The sequence below is a fragment of the Adiantum capillus-veneris genome, chromosome 3 (genome assembly GCF_014529385.1).
Source record: "Adiantum capillus-veneris isolate H3 chromosome 3, ASM1452938v2, whole genome shotgun sequence".
Classification (NCBI taxonomy): domain Eukaryota; kingdom Viridiplantae; phylum Streptophyta; class Polypodiopsida; order Polypodiales; family Pteridaceae; genus Adiantum; species Adiantum capillus-veneris.
In genome coordinates this window covers 21,655,126-21,669,936 of record NC_140933.1, presented here as the reverse complement: position 1 = coordinate 21,669,936, position 14,811 = coordinate 21,655,126, and the positions used below count along the sequence as shown (strand labels likewise).

The 14,811-nt window shown below is 43.4% G+C and overlaps 1 protein-coding gene across 3 annotated transcripts in view; it reads right to left on the bottom strand.

Annotated features, from left to right (window-relative positions):
- The window catches only part of LOC147460589 (uncharacterized), a 92,690-nt gene extending 85,364 nt beyond the window's left edge, over positions 1-7,326 (bottom strand). For 2 of the 3 annotated variants that reach the window (XM_086508048.1, XM_086508052.1), the window contains exons 1-2: positions 6,895-7,325; positions 6,577-6,806 (exon numbers count right to left, since the gene is read on the bottom strand). In XM_086508048.1, the coding sequence (XP_086364174.1) occupies positions 6,577-6,806; positions 6,895-7,237 (573 nt within the window). In that variant the 5' untranslated portion in view covers positions 7,238-7,325. Of the gene's footprint in view, positions 1-6,576; positions 6,807-6,894 lie in introns of all 3 variants that reach the window. The other variant, XM_086508045.1, reaches the window with a different exon arrangement.
- Between the last annotated feature and the right edge of the window lie 7,485 nt (positions 7,327-14,811).

The window sequence follows — 14,811 nt, the reverse complement described above, 5'->3', positions numbered from 1 at the left end:
GTCCAAAGGACCCTTACAAGAAGTACTATGTGTTCAAATCATTCGTCAACACGCATTGTACGAGTGTTTCATTCGTGATCGTTTCTTGTATTTTAGTCAACGTCCTTATGTGATTCCTTTTCCTAGGCATGACATTGTACGTTGAGCACGTTTCACTCATGAATGAGAACCAATGTATGCGGATTGTTCATGAAAAGCTGTAAAGTATGCATGCAAGGAAGTCACATTCCATGTCTCTCCCTTGGCACGACACAGTTGTAGCAAGAGCACATGAAAGTATAAGCACCAAGCATGGGTATTTCCATTGGGAATTGCCACAATTGATTGCTTTAGATCAAAAGAGAACGATTCGATCTCATTGTTTGCGTGTATGTGGTGAACGGTTTAGCACTCCGTCTATTTGTTCATCTACATTGCATGCAGAATCTATTAAGACGACAAGATTTTTTCCAGTCACTTTACATGGAATGGGTATGTTCATGTTTTTGTGTTGGAAGCGGTTTCAGGAATGTTCAGCCTCTTGAAGAAGAAAGAAGCATGACTCTTGACGAAGTTGAAGCATTTAAGGAGCCACAGAAGACTTTGTCGCTTTCGACGCGGCCCAAAGAAGCAAGCGTTGCAAACCTTTATGAAGTTCAAGTACCGCACGACCCACACATCAGAGTGGGCCGGTGAAGAGTCCCTTCCAGGATTCCGGATGCTATTAGCGATCTCCCTCGACACCATACAATTTGGTACCAGTACCTCACTTTGAAAAGGAGGGGGTGTCACGTGACACATCCAACCCTATGTGTCCGTGGACAAGCTACAGCACGACAAGGGTTCCATCAGTCCAGTCAGTCTAGATTAGAAGTGATCTGACACTTTTGTGAGTCTATTCGTAGACCGTGCATGCCCAGTCACTTAGTGTAGATGCATATCCTCTGGTTGCACATAGCATGATCATAAGCATTCCCATCAACATCAGAATCCTTCAAGGGAATTTTCCACTGCATTTAGCCTATTTTACCTATTTTGACATTTTTCACTTATTATTTTTAAGTGACTTTTGTTGGAAAGTAGGTAGGACAAATTGAGTAAGTTTGTATATAAGCAAACCTAGGCTAGCACTTTTTGGCAGAAGAGGCAGCAACTCTGGCGTTTTCTCCACAGAAGACCTAGCGTTTTTGCATCAGATCAGCCTTGGCGATTTGTGCACAGCAGATCAGCCCCGGCGTCAACACAACACAGCAGATCAACCTAGCGTTTTGTATTTGCAGAACCACCGGCGACAGCAGGACAAAAATCAGCCATAGCGTTTTTGCATCAGCCTAACTCCTCAGCGTTTTTGCAGATTACCGCGACGGAACCTCAAGCAACACCAGCGTTTTCAGTTTTCAGCCTTTGGACATCGCAGAAGAACCCCCGAACCTCGCAGATCTCACCTTCCCGCAGCAGTTCCTTGCTGCACAGTCAGTTTCTGCAAGGTTTATAGTTTCAGCCCGGAAAACGCAGATTTCAGCATCTGTGTTTTCAGCGCGTCGTCGTCATCGACATCGTCACTGACATAGAGTCAGAATTCAGCAGATACAAGATTTGCAGGATTTCAGCCCTTAGAGTTTCCAGATTTCAGCCCGTCTCGTCGTCGTCGACATCGTCGGCAAGCCCAAGCATTGTAGAGATTTGTGCAATCATAAGTAGACCGCTCTCGCCATAGAGAGTGGGGCCTTCGGAGGAGGGTTTTACAAAGTCTCTGGTGTCGTCTTCTCTTCTCTATCTCTCAGTCTCATACACTTTCTCGCACAGTGTCCATTCACTTTGTTTGTGTCCATTGCACTCTCTCACTAAAGGAACGGAAGGCTCTCCCTTCCATAAGAACAAAAGGAACCTTGAGCACAGTTCGGAGCACTCATCTTGAGCAAAGTTCAAACATTCATTCCGCTGCACCTTACATCGCATCACAGAGCCGAGATAGAGACAGATATGCCAGTAGCTCCTCCCACGAGGAGCAAGCCCGACAAGTTGCCAAAGTGGCTATTGGAGACTTTGCGAGATTCACCAACCTCAGGTTTTCCACCCAATTGGCGAGAAGTCGGTACCACACGACGCTCTTAGCGACTTCGACTTACTGAGGTGGATGAACCTTCACTACAAGTGAACTATGCATTGATGTCTACAGTGATGTCCTCTTACATTTGAGGGCACTTTCACAACCAACGTGGAAGTTGGCCATGCAGAAAGAGCTTGATTCCATCAAGAAGAACAACACATGGGTGTTGGTTCCGCGGCCCGCCAAGCGGAAAGTGATCAAGGTCAAGTGGGTCTACAAGACCAAGTACAAAGCTGATGGTTCTTTGGATAACCACAAGGCAAGGCTTGTTGCCGAAGGCTTTTCCCGGAAACCCGGTGTAGACTACAAGGAGACCTTTGCACCCACCGCATGGATGGCGACCATACGGATTGTTTTTGCCCTTGCTGCATTTTTCTGGTGACCGGTTTTTCACGTGGATGTGGTTTCGACATTCCTCAATGGTGATTTGGAGGAGGAGGTTTATGTGAAACAACGCCAAATGAGAGAACCAACCAGTTTCCGATATTCTGAAGCATCTGCTAAAAGAGGAAAATCGAACTCTTAACAACTTCTGATTGGGATCCATGGGAGTAGAGATATAGTTGCACTCTGTCATACCAAATGCTTCCAATAATTCCTAGATGTACCGCTCGTGAGAGAGGAAGATGCACCCTTCTGTCTACCAAACCTCTAATCCAAGAAAATGATGAAGCAAGCAAAGATCTGTCATCTCAAACTCCTCTGCCAAGGTTGCCATTATACTGCGGATGTGCTCAACATGGCTACCTGTAATCACAAGATCGTCGACGTAGAGGATAATGTTTTCAACACCCAATTTGATATCAGTTTCCCAGTCCATTGAGTCTTCTCAGATCCTTTGTGTAGAAACCCGCCAAGTTACACTTGCAGCAGGCCCTTAGGATCCTACGCTATTTGTAGGCGACCAAGTCATAAGACATTCGGTATGCGGCTGGAGGTACGGATTCCCAAGTCATTCTACGAGGATGGAGTGATTCAGATTGGGGGGTTATTCAGATGGGTGACAGTCGACCACGGGTTTTACCTTTTCTTTTGGCTCAAGAGCGGTTTCATGGAGCAACAAGAAACGCCCAACACTTGCCTTGTCTTCCACAGAGGCAGAGTACCGTGTTGTTTGTAGTGCTACATGTGAGTCAGTGTGGATATGGAGGCTACTATTGGAGATGGGCTTTCCGCACCAGACGACCATTATGTACTCGGACAACCAGAGTTGTATTGCCATTGCGAGGAACCCGGTGGATACGGAGGCTACTTTGGGAGATGGGCTTTCCACAGCAGACGACCATTCTGTCCTCAGACAACCAGAGTTGTATTGCCATTGCAAGGAACCCGGTGTTTCATGCCCGAACCAAGCATATAGAGATTCGGTACCATTTTGTTTGTGAGAAGACCAAGGATGGCTCTATCCGACTAGAGTACATCCCGACTTCGGATAACCCTCCTGACATCTCTTCCACAGGCGACATTATCCTCTCATGCCAACTCCCTTGGACTGCTTCCACGTCCGGGAGCTGAGAGGGGTGTTAGAACTTAGAGTTCATCTTCCTATCCGGTGGTAGCTCCGATATCTCCCTGGAGAAGATCAGGGAGTGAGGGATGTTTTGTGGCTGTGTTAGTCCAAACTTGAGGTAGACGTATTTGTTCTCTGCGGTGCACTTCACTGTATTGCTCACCTAGTAGGCTAGCATGAGGCGAGACCCCCGTTTCTAGGGTTTCCCGGGATCAGTGTCTCGAGTCATCTGCAGTCATGCTACTAAATATGTGTCTCTGGTCACTTTTAGTGAGTTTACATATTTATTAGCTATTCTAGCCATTTATGGGGTCGTGAATTCTTCTGGCTGAGTAGGGAAAACTTGGGTTTGTCCTATATAGGCAGCCCCCCCCTCCCTTTGTACTCATGGCATGTTGTTCAGTGCTGATTACCAACGTTTTGGGCATTCTCCGTCTCCCTAGCATTTTCTCTCTAGTGTTTCCAGTTCATGCTCATCCTCCCTCTAGCGTTTTCTTGCAGGCACATTGATCTCCGCACCCTAGCGTTTCTGCATTTCGATCTCCCTTCCAGCCTCTAGCGCTTCCTCTCCCAAGCGGTCTACACACCTTCGCGGTAGTGCTACACCCTCGGTGAGATCCGGTACCCGTTCGGTGGGCAGTACATGCTTGTGCCTTGACAACGAGGAGATCCATCGCGATAGATATGAGATCTATTGGCCGCCCGTCACAAAGAGGTCTCTTGATCGTGGTTGCAGACGAGTCCCTCATCCAATTCACCGTCTTTCCACTTTGACACTAAGTATTATCAAAAGTACCAAACAATATCCGAAGTAGTAAAGAAGTCGCCGCTCATGAAGGTAGGAATATATGTTGGCGAACCAAAGATTCTATCTCGAATAAGAGAGCCTCAAAACAAGGGAGAAACGATACATGTCAAAGTAGAAGACGACTAATGTCGAAGTAGAAGGCGGCTAAGTGCCTTCACCCTAACACTCACCCTGCACAATTGTACATGGAAGAGAGACGTGAGACACCAACTGAATAGAGAATCTCACCAAAACACAAAGTGTGTAAGGATTGAAAATCTACGTATACTTAATGAGGAAGCTACAACAATAGATCCGATAAGGTCTATTGCCTCCTCGAGGGCCAAGAGACTCCTCTAATGTTCAGCTTGCCAAGTGAAAGGACTAGTAGTGGTGAGGACATAGGAGCACAGCATATGGCTTACAACTGAAGGCAACAGTAATTAGTCCAAGGTAGGGACCACTACAAACTGAAAATGAAAGGGAATATACAAAACTACGTCAAAGCGTACCACATCTGGCCCGAATTTCACGGGTGCAAAACAAAAAACCTAGATTTGGCGTGTTGTTCCATGAAAAAACTCCTCAAAACACAAGTTCGATGGAGAGAGTTGCAAGTAGAGGTAAAAAGGTTTTTCGCAACACATCCCCTTGAAACAGAGGGCTGATGTAAAATCGCAGCAAATTGAAACAAGTTACCACAATAAAATCTCTCATAGAAGCCTCCCTAAGCGTGTCGTAGGGTCTCACTACAATCCTCAACCTTCTTGCTCTCATATCACAAAGGAGAAGATAGAAGAGACAACACTGAAAAAGAGAGAGAGAGAGAGAGAGAGAGAGAGAGAGAGCCAAGAGCAATAACATAATAACTCTAGGGAATGCTTATACAACTGGATAATGAAAATGAGAGGGGAAGGGTCACCTTTATAATGGTAAGACCCTTATATCGATGAAGGCGACCTAGAGAGGTCCAAAATGGGGGGCACCCCAATTAGTACCAAATCTGGATCTAAAATGAGGGCACCCAGCTAAATAGACTCTTGAAGTGCTTTCTCAACCAATAGGAAAGTGCCAAGTGGTGCACTAAGGGAGCCAGAATTTGCATGACCACTTCGCTAACGAAGTAATATACCTAGATGAATCCAGGATAAGCCCAGAGTCACCCTTAAAGGAAAGAGCAAGGTATAGACCCATGGTAGTCACCCACAAGAGAATATAATCATCAGCTCCATCATGCATAGTATTGACTAAATACCACGACATCCCCACTAACGAAGTAATAATTGAGCCACAGACCACCTTACAAAAAATGAGGCAACTAGACCAACATAGGTTCAACTGATAGATTGAAGGTCCATAGCAATAAAAATGGACCAGAATGGACTAAAGTGCGTTTGCGAGCATGCCTGATGAGTTTCAGATCAGCACTACTCTAAAAACCTTTGGTATGTGTTACTTCCACATTGGAATAGCGAGAAGAGGATTCGAAGAATTGCACCATGTGCACAACTTTCTCTTAGTGTAGCAGCCAAGGTCACCAAGCTAGGACCATCCCTAGTTAGCCTTTGCAACCATTGAATTGGTCTGGATGCCGCCAGCTAATGATGATATCTCCAACATGGGGGCCCTTGAGAGGATAGGTTGGGACACCGTACTCGGACAAGTTGACTAGCTTGTGCCCTAAGGCGCTTCCTTCCCTTGCCAAATAAACTGCAAGATGTCACGGTAAGCACTCCAAACTTCACTGTCTCAAATTACAAACGCTAAGACTACCCAGCATTCAGTTGAACATTGAATTGAAGTCCCAAAAAGCATATCACACATAATTACTCAATGTTCATTAGTAATGTCTTATGAAACCATTGCTTATTTACTCTTTGTATTGAAATCCTTAAGTGATAGGCAAGTTCCAATGCCCTGTCCAATAGGGATATGGCGATGAAAACAAATGCACAGAATTTACATCAAAGTACAAAGGCAATTAAAAAGTCACAGACACGATCCAAAGCCTACTGATCTAACAGTGAAATTTATTTTTGCAATTTTAATATCGATGTACTGAATAACAGGTGTCCCTGCAATCTAAAAAAGAGAGATTGACTGCATTTTTTACAGATCATATCGGACACTATGAAAGGCAGCAACTAAATCAAGGACAAAGCAAGGCCAATTTGTCAAGGAAGACCGAACCTGCCGTAGAATTTTCTCTCCTTCATTGAATTCACGGTTACGGAACATGCATTTGGCACGATAGAGTGAAAGGTCGAGGTTAATGGGAAGTCGCTTGAAGTCATTAAGCGAGGAAAGCCCATTATCAAAGGAAACCTCTTCTTCTATAGAAGCATTGAAGGCCTTTTTCCTTTCAGAAGGATAAGCATCTGTTCTTACATCCTTCTGTGAAGATGCAGCCGACTCTTTATCTGCGGGAAACAGGTTGAAGAAATTTTAGTCATCACGACCTGACTTTTCCAAGAAGGTACTGTGTCTGCAAAAGGTCCAATGTCTCACCTTCTTCATCAGATGAAGAAACGGCGTCCTTGACTTGGAAAGTGGAAGCATACAACCCTGTTTTAGGCTTTGACGAAGGGTCGGATGTCACAGCACTGGCAGACCAACTGCCATAGCCTTCCTGAGTAATGCTCAAGTATGAAGAAGCAGCAGCAGTGTGACCTTTGGAGGAAAGAAATGGTGGGAATTTGGAGGCTAAAATGCCGAGCTCGATGGACGAGTGCTGTAGCAAGTATAATGAAGGGAGGAGAGGCTGCGACGCTTGTGTCCTGATGGAATGACGAGTGTGGTCGGGGATGACGGTATGCCGGGAGCATGTATAATGAGCGGACGGAAGCGGCATAGCTGGTGACCCTTCTCCAAAGGATCAATGGAGCTTGAAGGCAACACTGCCTTAACGATGGTGTCGTGAAAAGCTACCAAGTAGCTTCCGAGCACTAGATAAGGCCAAGGACACAAAATATTGCGTTTTGTCCATAATACTTTTGTATTTATTTTTAATAGATTGCTCTGATTTTCACATAGTTGATAATAAAGTTCTGAAGAGAATCTTAACGTCGTAGGAAACCATCCCAAGAGACCTTAAAGATCTATCCGACGAGGACTCGAGTTGAACTCAAGACTTGTTATTCAAGAGGGAACAAGAAAAAAGAGTGGGAATCTTGAGAGATACCAACGAAGCAGTGTGCGACGACGTGAGAAGTAGACTAGGTGTCGGTCGTAGCGTGAGCAGGTGTGAAACGAGGCGACAAGATAAAAAGGGGGCTAAGCGCGTGAAAGGGTTGCTTGGACCCGTAGAGGTAGACCTGTGACTTTTTTTTTAAAGCATGTGTTGCTATATGAAGCAGCCCAATGTCATTGGTGCAGTGGTTAGGCATGGTGTGCACAACTTGGTGACCTGGCAATGTTGTGGGTTCAATACTCAATGCTGGCTTCCCCTTTTTGTAAGGGTAAGGAACTCGTTAAATTCCCTTAGAGGAAAGAAGCCAATATGGAGGAATCTTGGAAATGAATATAATAAAATAAAGGAGTTGCCAGAAAATAAATTTTGGCATTTCTACTCATTGGCATTGAGTAGTATTATGGTTTATAGTTTAGAGTCCTCTTTCAGAGACTATTGTGGTCAAGGTTTACTCCCACTTTGCCATACTTTTGCTTGACAATTTTTTGTCAATTTGTAGTGGTCGAGAGCTTCTCCCACTTTGGTATCTTGGATGCGGTTTTATGGTTGAGATTTTACTCTAGTTACAGAGGAGACTCTGCCGGTTTTTCGCCAAGTTAATGCGTTTTGTGACAGGTGCTAGAGAGCCGTTTTAGCCAAGTTTTGGCTTGTGCCTATGCGGATGGTCACTTTGCTTGCGCTCTCACTCAGTATAGTCATGTATTATGCATGATTAGTTCTTGGTTTTGACTTAGGGTTATGTGCTTTATGCGATTTTTGCCATAGTTTTGGTGGCACGTGTTTGATCATCTAGTTTTCTTTGCATTTTTGTTGAGTGGTTGTTGTGGACAATGCATTTACACTTTATGTGGGTTGATCTATAGACTCATTTTGCGCTCAGTTATGGCATCTTGCAGTGGCAGTTTGTCATTGGATAAAGAGGTTGGTGTATGAGGCAAATCTCAGAGGCACATGGTTTGTTGGCATTGTGGCAGACCATGCCACATGAGGAGACGTTGTTCCAGGTGTTGGAGGCAGTGGAGGTTTCCATTGGTTGTTGGTGAGAGTACGTGTGTGGTAGACACTCCTACTTCCGTAGGCTCACCTAGACATGCATGGACTTTGTCTCACGATTGGCAGCTGGATAACTGTGCTTTACGCCATGCTACTCCTCGTAGGGAGTGGTTTATCACGTTTTTTGTTCTGAGGTAGGATGGTGTTCATGGTGTGGGTGACATTCATTTGCACTTTGCCAATGGGAGTATGCTTGTGCTCCATGATGTTCAATATGTGCTTGATGCTCATACGAGTTTGATCTCCATCTCGCAGCTCAAAGATCATGGGTGTCATGTTCAATTAACTGTTGAGTTTTAGTTGCTGAGGAGAGGCTCGCTTGTGATAGCGCAAAGCCATCGTGGTGCTTGTTTGACTCTTCTCTAAGCATTTTTCATTTACCAAGGTCTAAATCTAAAAGGGATTGCATGCCCTCAACACTAAGTAACACCATGCATTTAATGAGGGGTAGTGAGGGGATCAACGATCAATGTTCACGTGCGACATCTTGAGGCGAACAAAACCCTGGTAGCGCAAAAATCAAGGTTATACAGAGACTCCATCAAGCCTTCACGAACCGGATTTGACCCACAACCTCATGCCCCACGTTTTGCGTCGCATGGGCTAACCCCCTCACCCACACGCACATCATGCACCCTTCCCCGTTTTTATGATCTTATATTGTGAGCCAACATGGGCTACTTGAGCTTTTGGGGTTCAATTTGTGTATGTGCTTAGATTTAATGTGACGCAATTGCCCTGGTTTTGTGCGTGGACTTCTGAGCCGTGGATCCCCTTATCCCCCCCCTCTTCCCTTTCAATAAATGCTCGGTATTACTTAGTCCTGAGGATTGCATGCAATGTGAGGAAAGAAAACATGAAATTAATGATTGCAATCAAGTGAAACCTTGCCCACATTGTTGCAAGAGTAATGCTATCTCATGGAATGGCTATCCATGTATGTTGGCTTGTCCTACCCCTTGTTGTTTATAAGGGAGTTTTGCCATTGTGCTTTGTTTGATGATTCAAAGTATGAACTTACAAGTCACCTTTGTTTAGAGTCTCTTGTTTTGTCTACATTGTGTCATCCATGTTGGGTAAAGGCCTTGTGGATAGCTCCTCAGACATTCCCTACATTTACAGACTCACTAACCAATGTATTCTTCTCTTATACATAAAAGAATACAAGGGGGTCACCTTTGTTTAGAGTCTCTTGTTTTGTCTACATTGTGTCATCCATGTTGGGTAAAGGCCTCGTGGCTGGCTGCCCAGACATTCCCTACATTTACAGACTCACTAACCAGTGTATTCTTCTCTTATAGATAAAAAAATAAAGGACAGATACACAAGGCTCCTTCTATGTTGCGTGTTTCCCCCAAATTGGTCTCCTCTCCTCTTCTCCTTCCCCCTTCCTGCACTCACATGCACGGGCGATCCGCCCCACAACTGGTATCAGAGATTTAAGCCCGACATCGGTCCTCCTTGCACCCGCTCGTGTGCAAATCCCCTTAGAGAATGGGAATCTTGAGATCTGCAGGGAATTGGAGCCAAGCAAGGTAACAAATAGTGTGTAGAGTGAACTGGCATAGATCAACAAGCACTACAAAATCGGGCAACTTGGAAATTTCACAATTGGTACGTAAAGCAAGTGCAATGTTGAGCAAGCAAGGGAATTGAGTCGACCAAGCAAGAGATCGGAGGGTTTTGGAGCTGAATATAGATGAGGCCATGCAAGAGCAATCATATGAAGCATGCAAAGTAGAGCTAAGTGTGGAGGTTTGGTTGTGTGTACATGTGTGGTTGTGTACACACACACACACACACACACAATGCACGAATCGGGTAGGCCTCGAAACCAGTGAGCAAATGGCAGGGTCGATATGGAGCAATCAAATCGAGCACCTTTTGAAGGAAGTCAACCAGCTCATAATCGAGAGCTCTGTCAAGGTCCTGCAAACTGCTACAAGCTCAGATTCGAGCAAAATTGGGGAAGCTTGCACAGGCTGCGAGATTGACCAAACAAGACAGAATCAAGTAGAGGAGGCAGCAAGAGTAAATTGGGGGGAATTGTGGGCTATAGCGTTGAAATCTACAGCATGAACCAAACTAGCTAGTAGCCGTAGTGCCCTGACTTGCAACGTGCACATGGCTAGTCAAATTATTTTTCATAAAGTTGTGTAAGAGTGTGTATGCACACATTGCTAAACCGACACACAGGTTTTCTATAGCAGGTTTATAGGGGTCTTTTAAGCCTGCATACACATATATCTCCAAGTTTTTAGACACACACAGGTACAATGCCTTCACAAGCATCAATTTTCTTCACGGATGGTTATGCGTTGATATATACATATTTTCTTGAGCACACACAATGCTATTGAGTTGTTTTGAGAGCAGATATTCCCGTAGGGATTTTTTTTATTGCATGTAGCAAATTTTGGTGCTTTTTTGTGCGTAGTTACTCATGTACGTTGAGTTGCGGATATTGCCCATTGTACAGCATGTGGAGTCGTCTTGTGTTGCTTTTTTGCAGTTTCCCGACCGTTTCTAAAACTTAGACTGAAAGAGCCCTTTCTAAGAATGTGGCTAGTCTTTGTGTCTTCTTAACCTTTTGGAGAGTCCTGTGTGAGGTTTTATTGATTTGAAGTATTATTAAATGTTGAGATACCTTCAGTGATACAGGTTGATGGAGTTTTCTATTACGGTACCCCCGCCATCGGTTATATATATAATCAGTTATTTTGCTTGATGCCATGTATGGCAGTCTTTTATAAGTGATAATGGATAATTTATGCTCAATTTACTCTCTTTAGTTGGTTTTATGCGTTTTATGCGTCACTTGGGTTAAGTTTTCACTCCCTAGACAAAGGAAATTTTGCCGTTGTTTTTTTTTTTGCAAGTCTTTTATGCATTTTATGAGCCTTTGAGCACTGCTTTGGATTGAGATTTTGCCCTCGTTACAAAGGAGGTTCTGTCAGATGCTTGCCAGGTTTTGTCACCATAACTTTTGGCCTTATTTCCATAGTGCTCAAGTCTTGCAAACATGGCATCTTTTACTGAGAAAGACATTTACAATATCAAAAATTCTGACGGCTTGAATTTCTCTATATGCAAACAACAAATTCAAGATGTGCTCACCCAAAAAGGTCAATTAGAGCCGATCTTTGAGCATGCAGAGGGAGACGGATATACAAAAGTGTAGTGGAAAATGCTAGATACAAAAGCAAGGTCCACTATTCGCTTACACTTAGCCGAGTTTTTCTAAATCCTTGTGGGATAACCTGTGCAACACATATGAGAGCAAAAGTGCAAGTAATAAAGTGTACTTGATGAAAAATATTTTTGAGGTTCGCTTGAAAGAAGGTGAAATAGTTTCCAAGCACTTGAATGCATTCTATTTACTTTTCAGTCAATTGACATCACACGCATTGGAATGTGACGATGAAGTGAGGTATGTATTCTTGCTATGCTCTCTACCCTCTTCATGGGATATATTTTGCATGAAAATTAGCAACTCTGTGCCTGAGGGCAACTTGGCTTGCGATGTGGTAGTTTCCAATCGCCATTGAATAAGAAGCATTTGCATCCACTAGAGCAGTCCTAGCCGACCAAGTCTCTAGGGGAAGCTAGCTACTTTGTGACTTTCATAGACGATTCCACTAGAAAGGTGTGGGTTTATCCTTTACGACATAAGAATCAGGTCTTCTTTACTTTCCAAAAATTCTTAGCATTGGTAAACAAACTACAGCCACCTCATCGCCATTGAGTAGAAAGTATTTGCAGCCACTAGATCTGTCCTATGGCGACCAACTCTCTAGGGGAAGCTGGCTACTTTGTGGAAGATTCCACTAGGAAGGTGTGGGTTTATCCTTTACAACATAAGAATCAGGTATTCTTTATTTTCCAAAATTTTGTACCATTGGTAGACAATCAGTCCCGCAAAAAGATCAAAATCTTGAGAACTTACTCATGACGATGGAGAATACATCTCCAAGGAGTTCAATTTTTTTTGTAGCAAGATACGTGTTAAGAGGCAACTTACTACGTCGTACACACCTAATCAGAATGGAATTGTAGAAAGGATGAATCATACAATTCGGGAGTGTGTCACAGACATGGTTTCTATGGAAAATCTGACTCAAGGATTTTGGGTAGAGGTAGTATTGACAACAGTACATATCGTCAATTGATCAGCTAGTATGCCATTGTATTACTAGATTCTAGAGGAACAATGGTGTGGAAAGAAACCACATTATGATCATTTTCATGTCTTTGGATGTGAGGCATATGCCCAAGGAGCTTCAACAAAATCTAGAACTAAAGTCACACAAGTGCATTTTCCTTGGTTATGGTGCAGATGGAGCGATGGGATATCATCTCTGGCACCCAAAATCTTGTAAAATAATTCGCAACTCACATGATATCTTCAACAAGTCAAAGATGCACACTATCAAATAAGTTGAGTATAGAAAATTCACATTCGAGGACATTCCCTCAGGATTTGTGAAAACTCAGAAGCCTAGTGATGTACCTTCCACTAGCAGCACTCCAATCGACAGGGCAGAGAGCAGTAATCAGGCTTTCAAGTAATCTAGTAGATCCTCACATCCACTTGAGTGGTTTCACAAGGGTTGGAATACATCATGCTGACTAATTGCGGTGGGCCATCTTGTTACAAAGAAGCCATGCAAATGGATGACAAGGTCAAGCGGGCAGCCTGAGTACAACTCGATTTGTTGCCAGTAATGAGACATGGGACTTGGTTGAATTTCCAGAAGGCAAGCTGGCCTTACCTTGCAAATGGGTTTACAAGAAAAAGTTTACATCTGCTGATCCACATCCTACTAAGTATAAGGCTTGATTAGTTGCTAAGGGATTCAAGCAACAGAAGGGAGTTGATTTTGACAAAATCTTCTTGCTTGTGGTCAAGATTACTACACTACATACAATGTTTGGCCTAGTAGCTATTGAGGACATGGAACTTGTCAAAATGGATGTGAAGATAGCTTTTCTTCACATGGATCTAGAAGAGGATGTTTTACATGAAGCAACTTGAATGTTTGGAATAGCTTAGCAGGGAGGAGCTTGTATGCAAACTCAAGAAAGCACTTTATACCTTAAGGCAGGGTTCAAGGTAGTGGTATCAAAATTATGACGCTTTTATGTGGTCCCATGGTTTTAGAAGGAGTCAAGAGGATCACTGCTTGTATGCAAAGAAACTCAATGATAGTTCTTTGGTCATTCTCATTCTATATCTAGATGACATACTCATGGCAGGAAAGTCCACTAAGGAGATTGCTACATTAAAGCAAATGTTGAACAAAAACTTTAAAGGATTAGGGTGAATCAAATCATTTTTTTGGTATGCATATCAAGAGAGATAGAAAATGAGGAATTCTTGAGTTATCTCAAGAATCCTATATCCACAAGGTCTTGCAACGTATCAATATGCAAGCGTGGAAGGCCATGAGTACCCCATTACCGTCATACTTGAAACTTAGCAAGAAAGATTCTCCCAAGTCAGATGCTGAGAGAGCAAAAATGGAAAGTGTGTCAGATTCTTTTGTTGTATGTAGTCTAATGTATGCTATGGTAGCTACAAGGCTAGACATTGCATTTGCAATGGCAGTGGTTAGTCAATATATGGCTCATCCTGGTAAGCAGCATTGGGTAGCAGTGAAACACATCCTCAGATACTTGAAGGATACAACAAGCAGGTGTTTATGCTTCAATAACAGCGATGCATCTATTGTTGGTTACATGGATGCAAATTATGCAGTTTGCAGAGATAGTAGGAGATCGACATCTAGCTACGTTTTTCATATTTGTAGGAGAAGCCATTTCTTGGAGATCGTCTATCCAAAATTGTATGTCTTCTTCCATTATAGAGGCTGAGTATGTTGCAGCATCAGATGCCATCAAGGAAGTTATATGCTTGGCACGTTTAGTAGGAGATCTATACATTTAGTAGGTTCCATTTTTGCATTGTAATAGTCAAAGTGCCATTGCTTTGGTAAGGGAACCTGTGTTTCACTCCAAGTTGAAACACATTGAGGTGAGGTATCATCTCATTTGGGATGCCTTGACATATAAGCTCTTGGAGGTTGTCAAGGTCCACACTAATGACAACCCAGTAGATTCTCTTGCGAAGAGTGGTTTGCACATTGCATCGAGTTAATGGGTGTAGGGTGAATATATTTGTA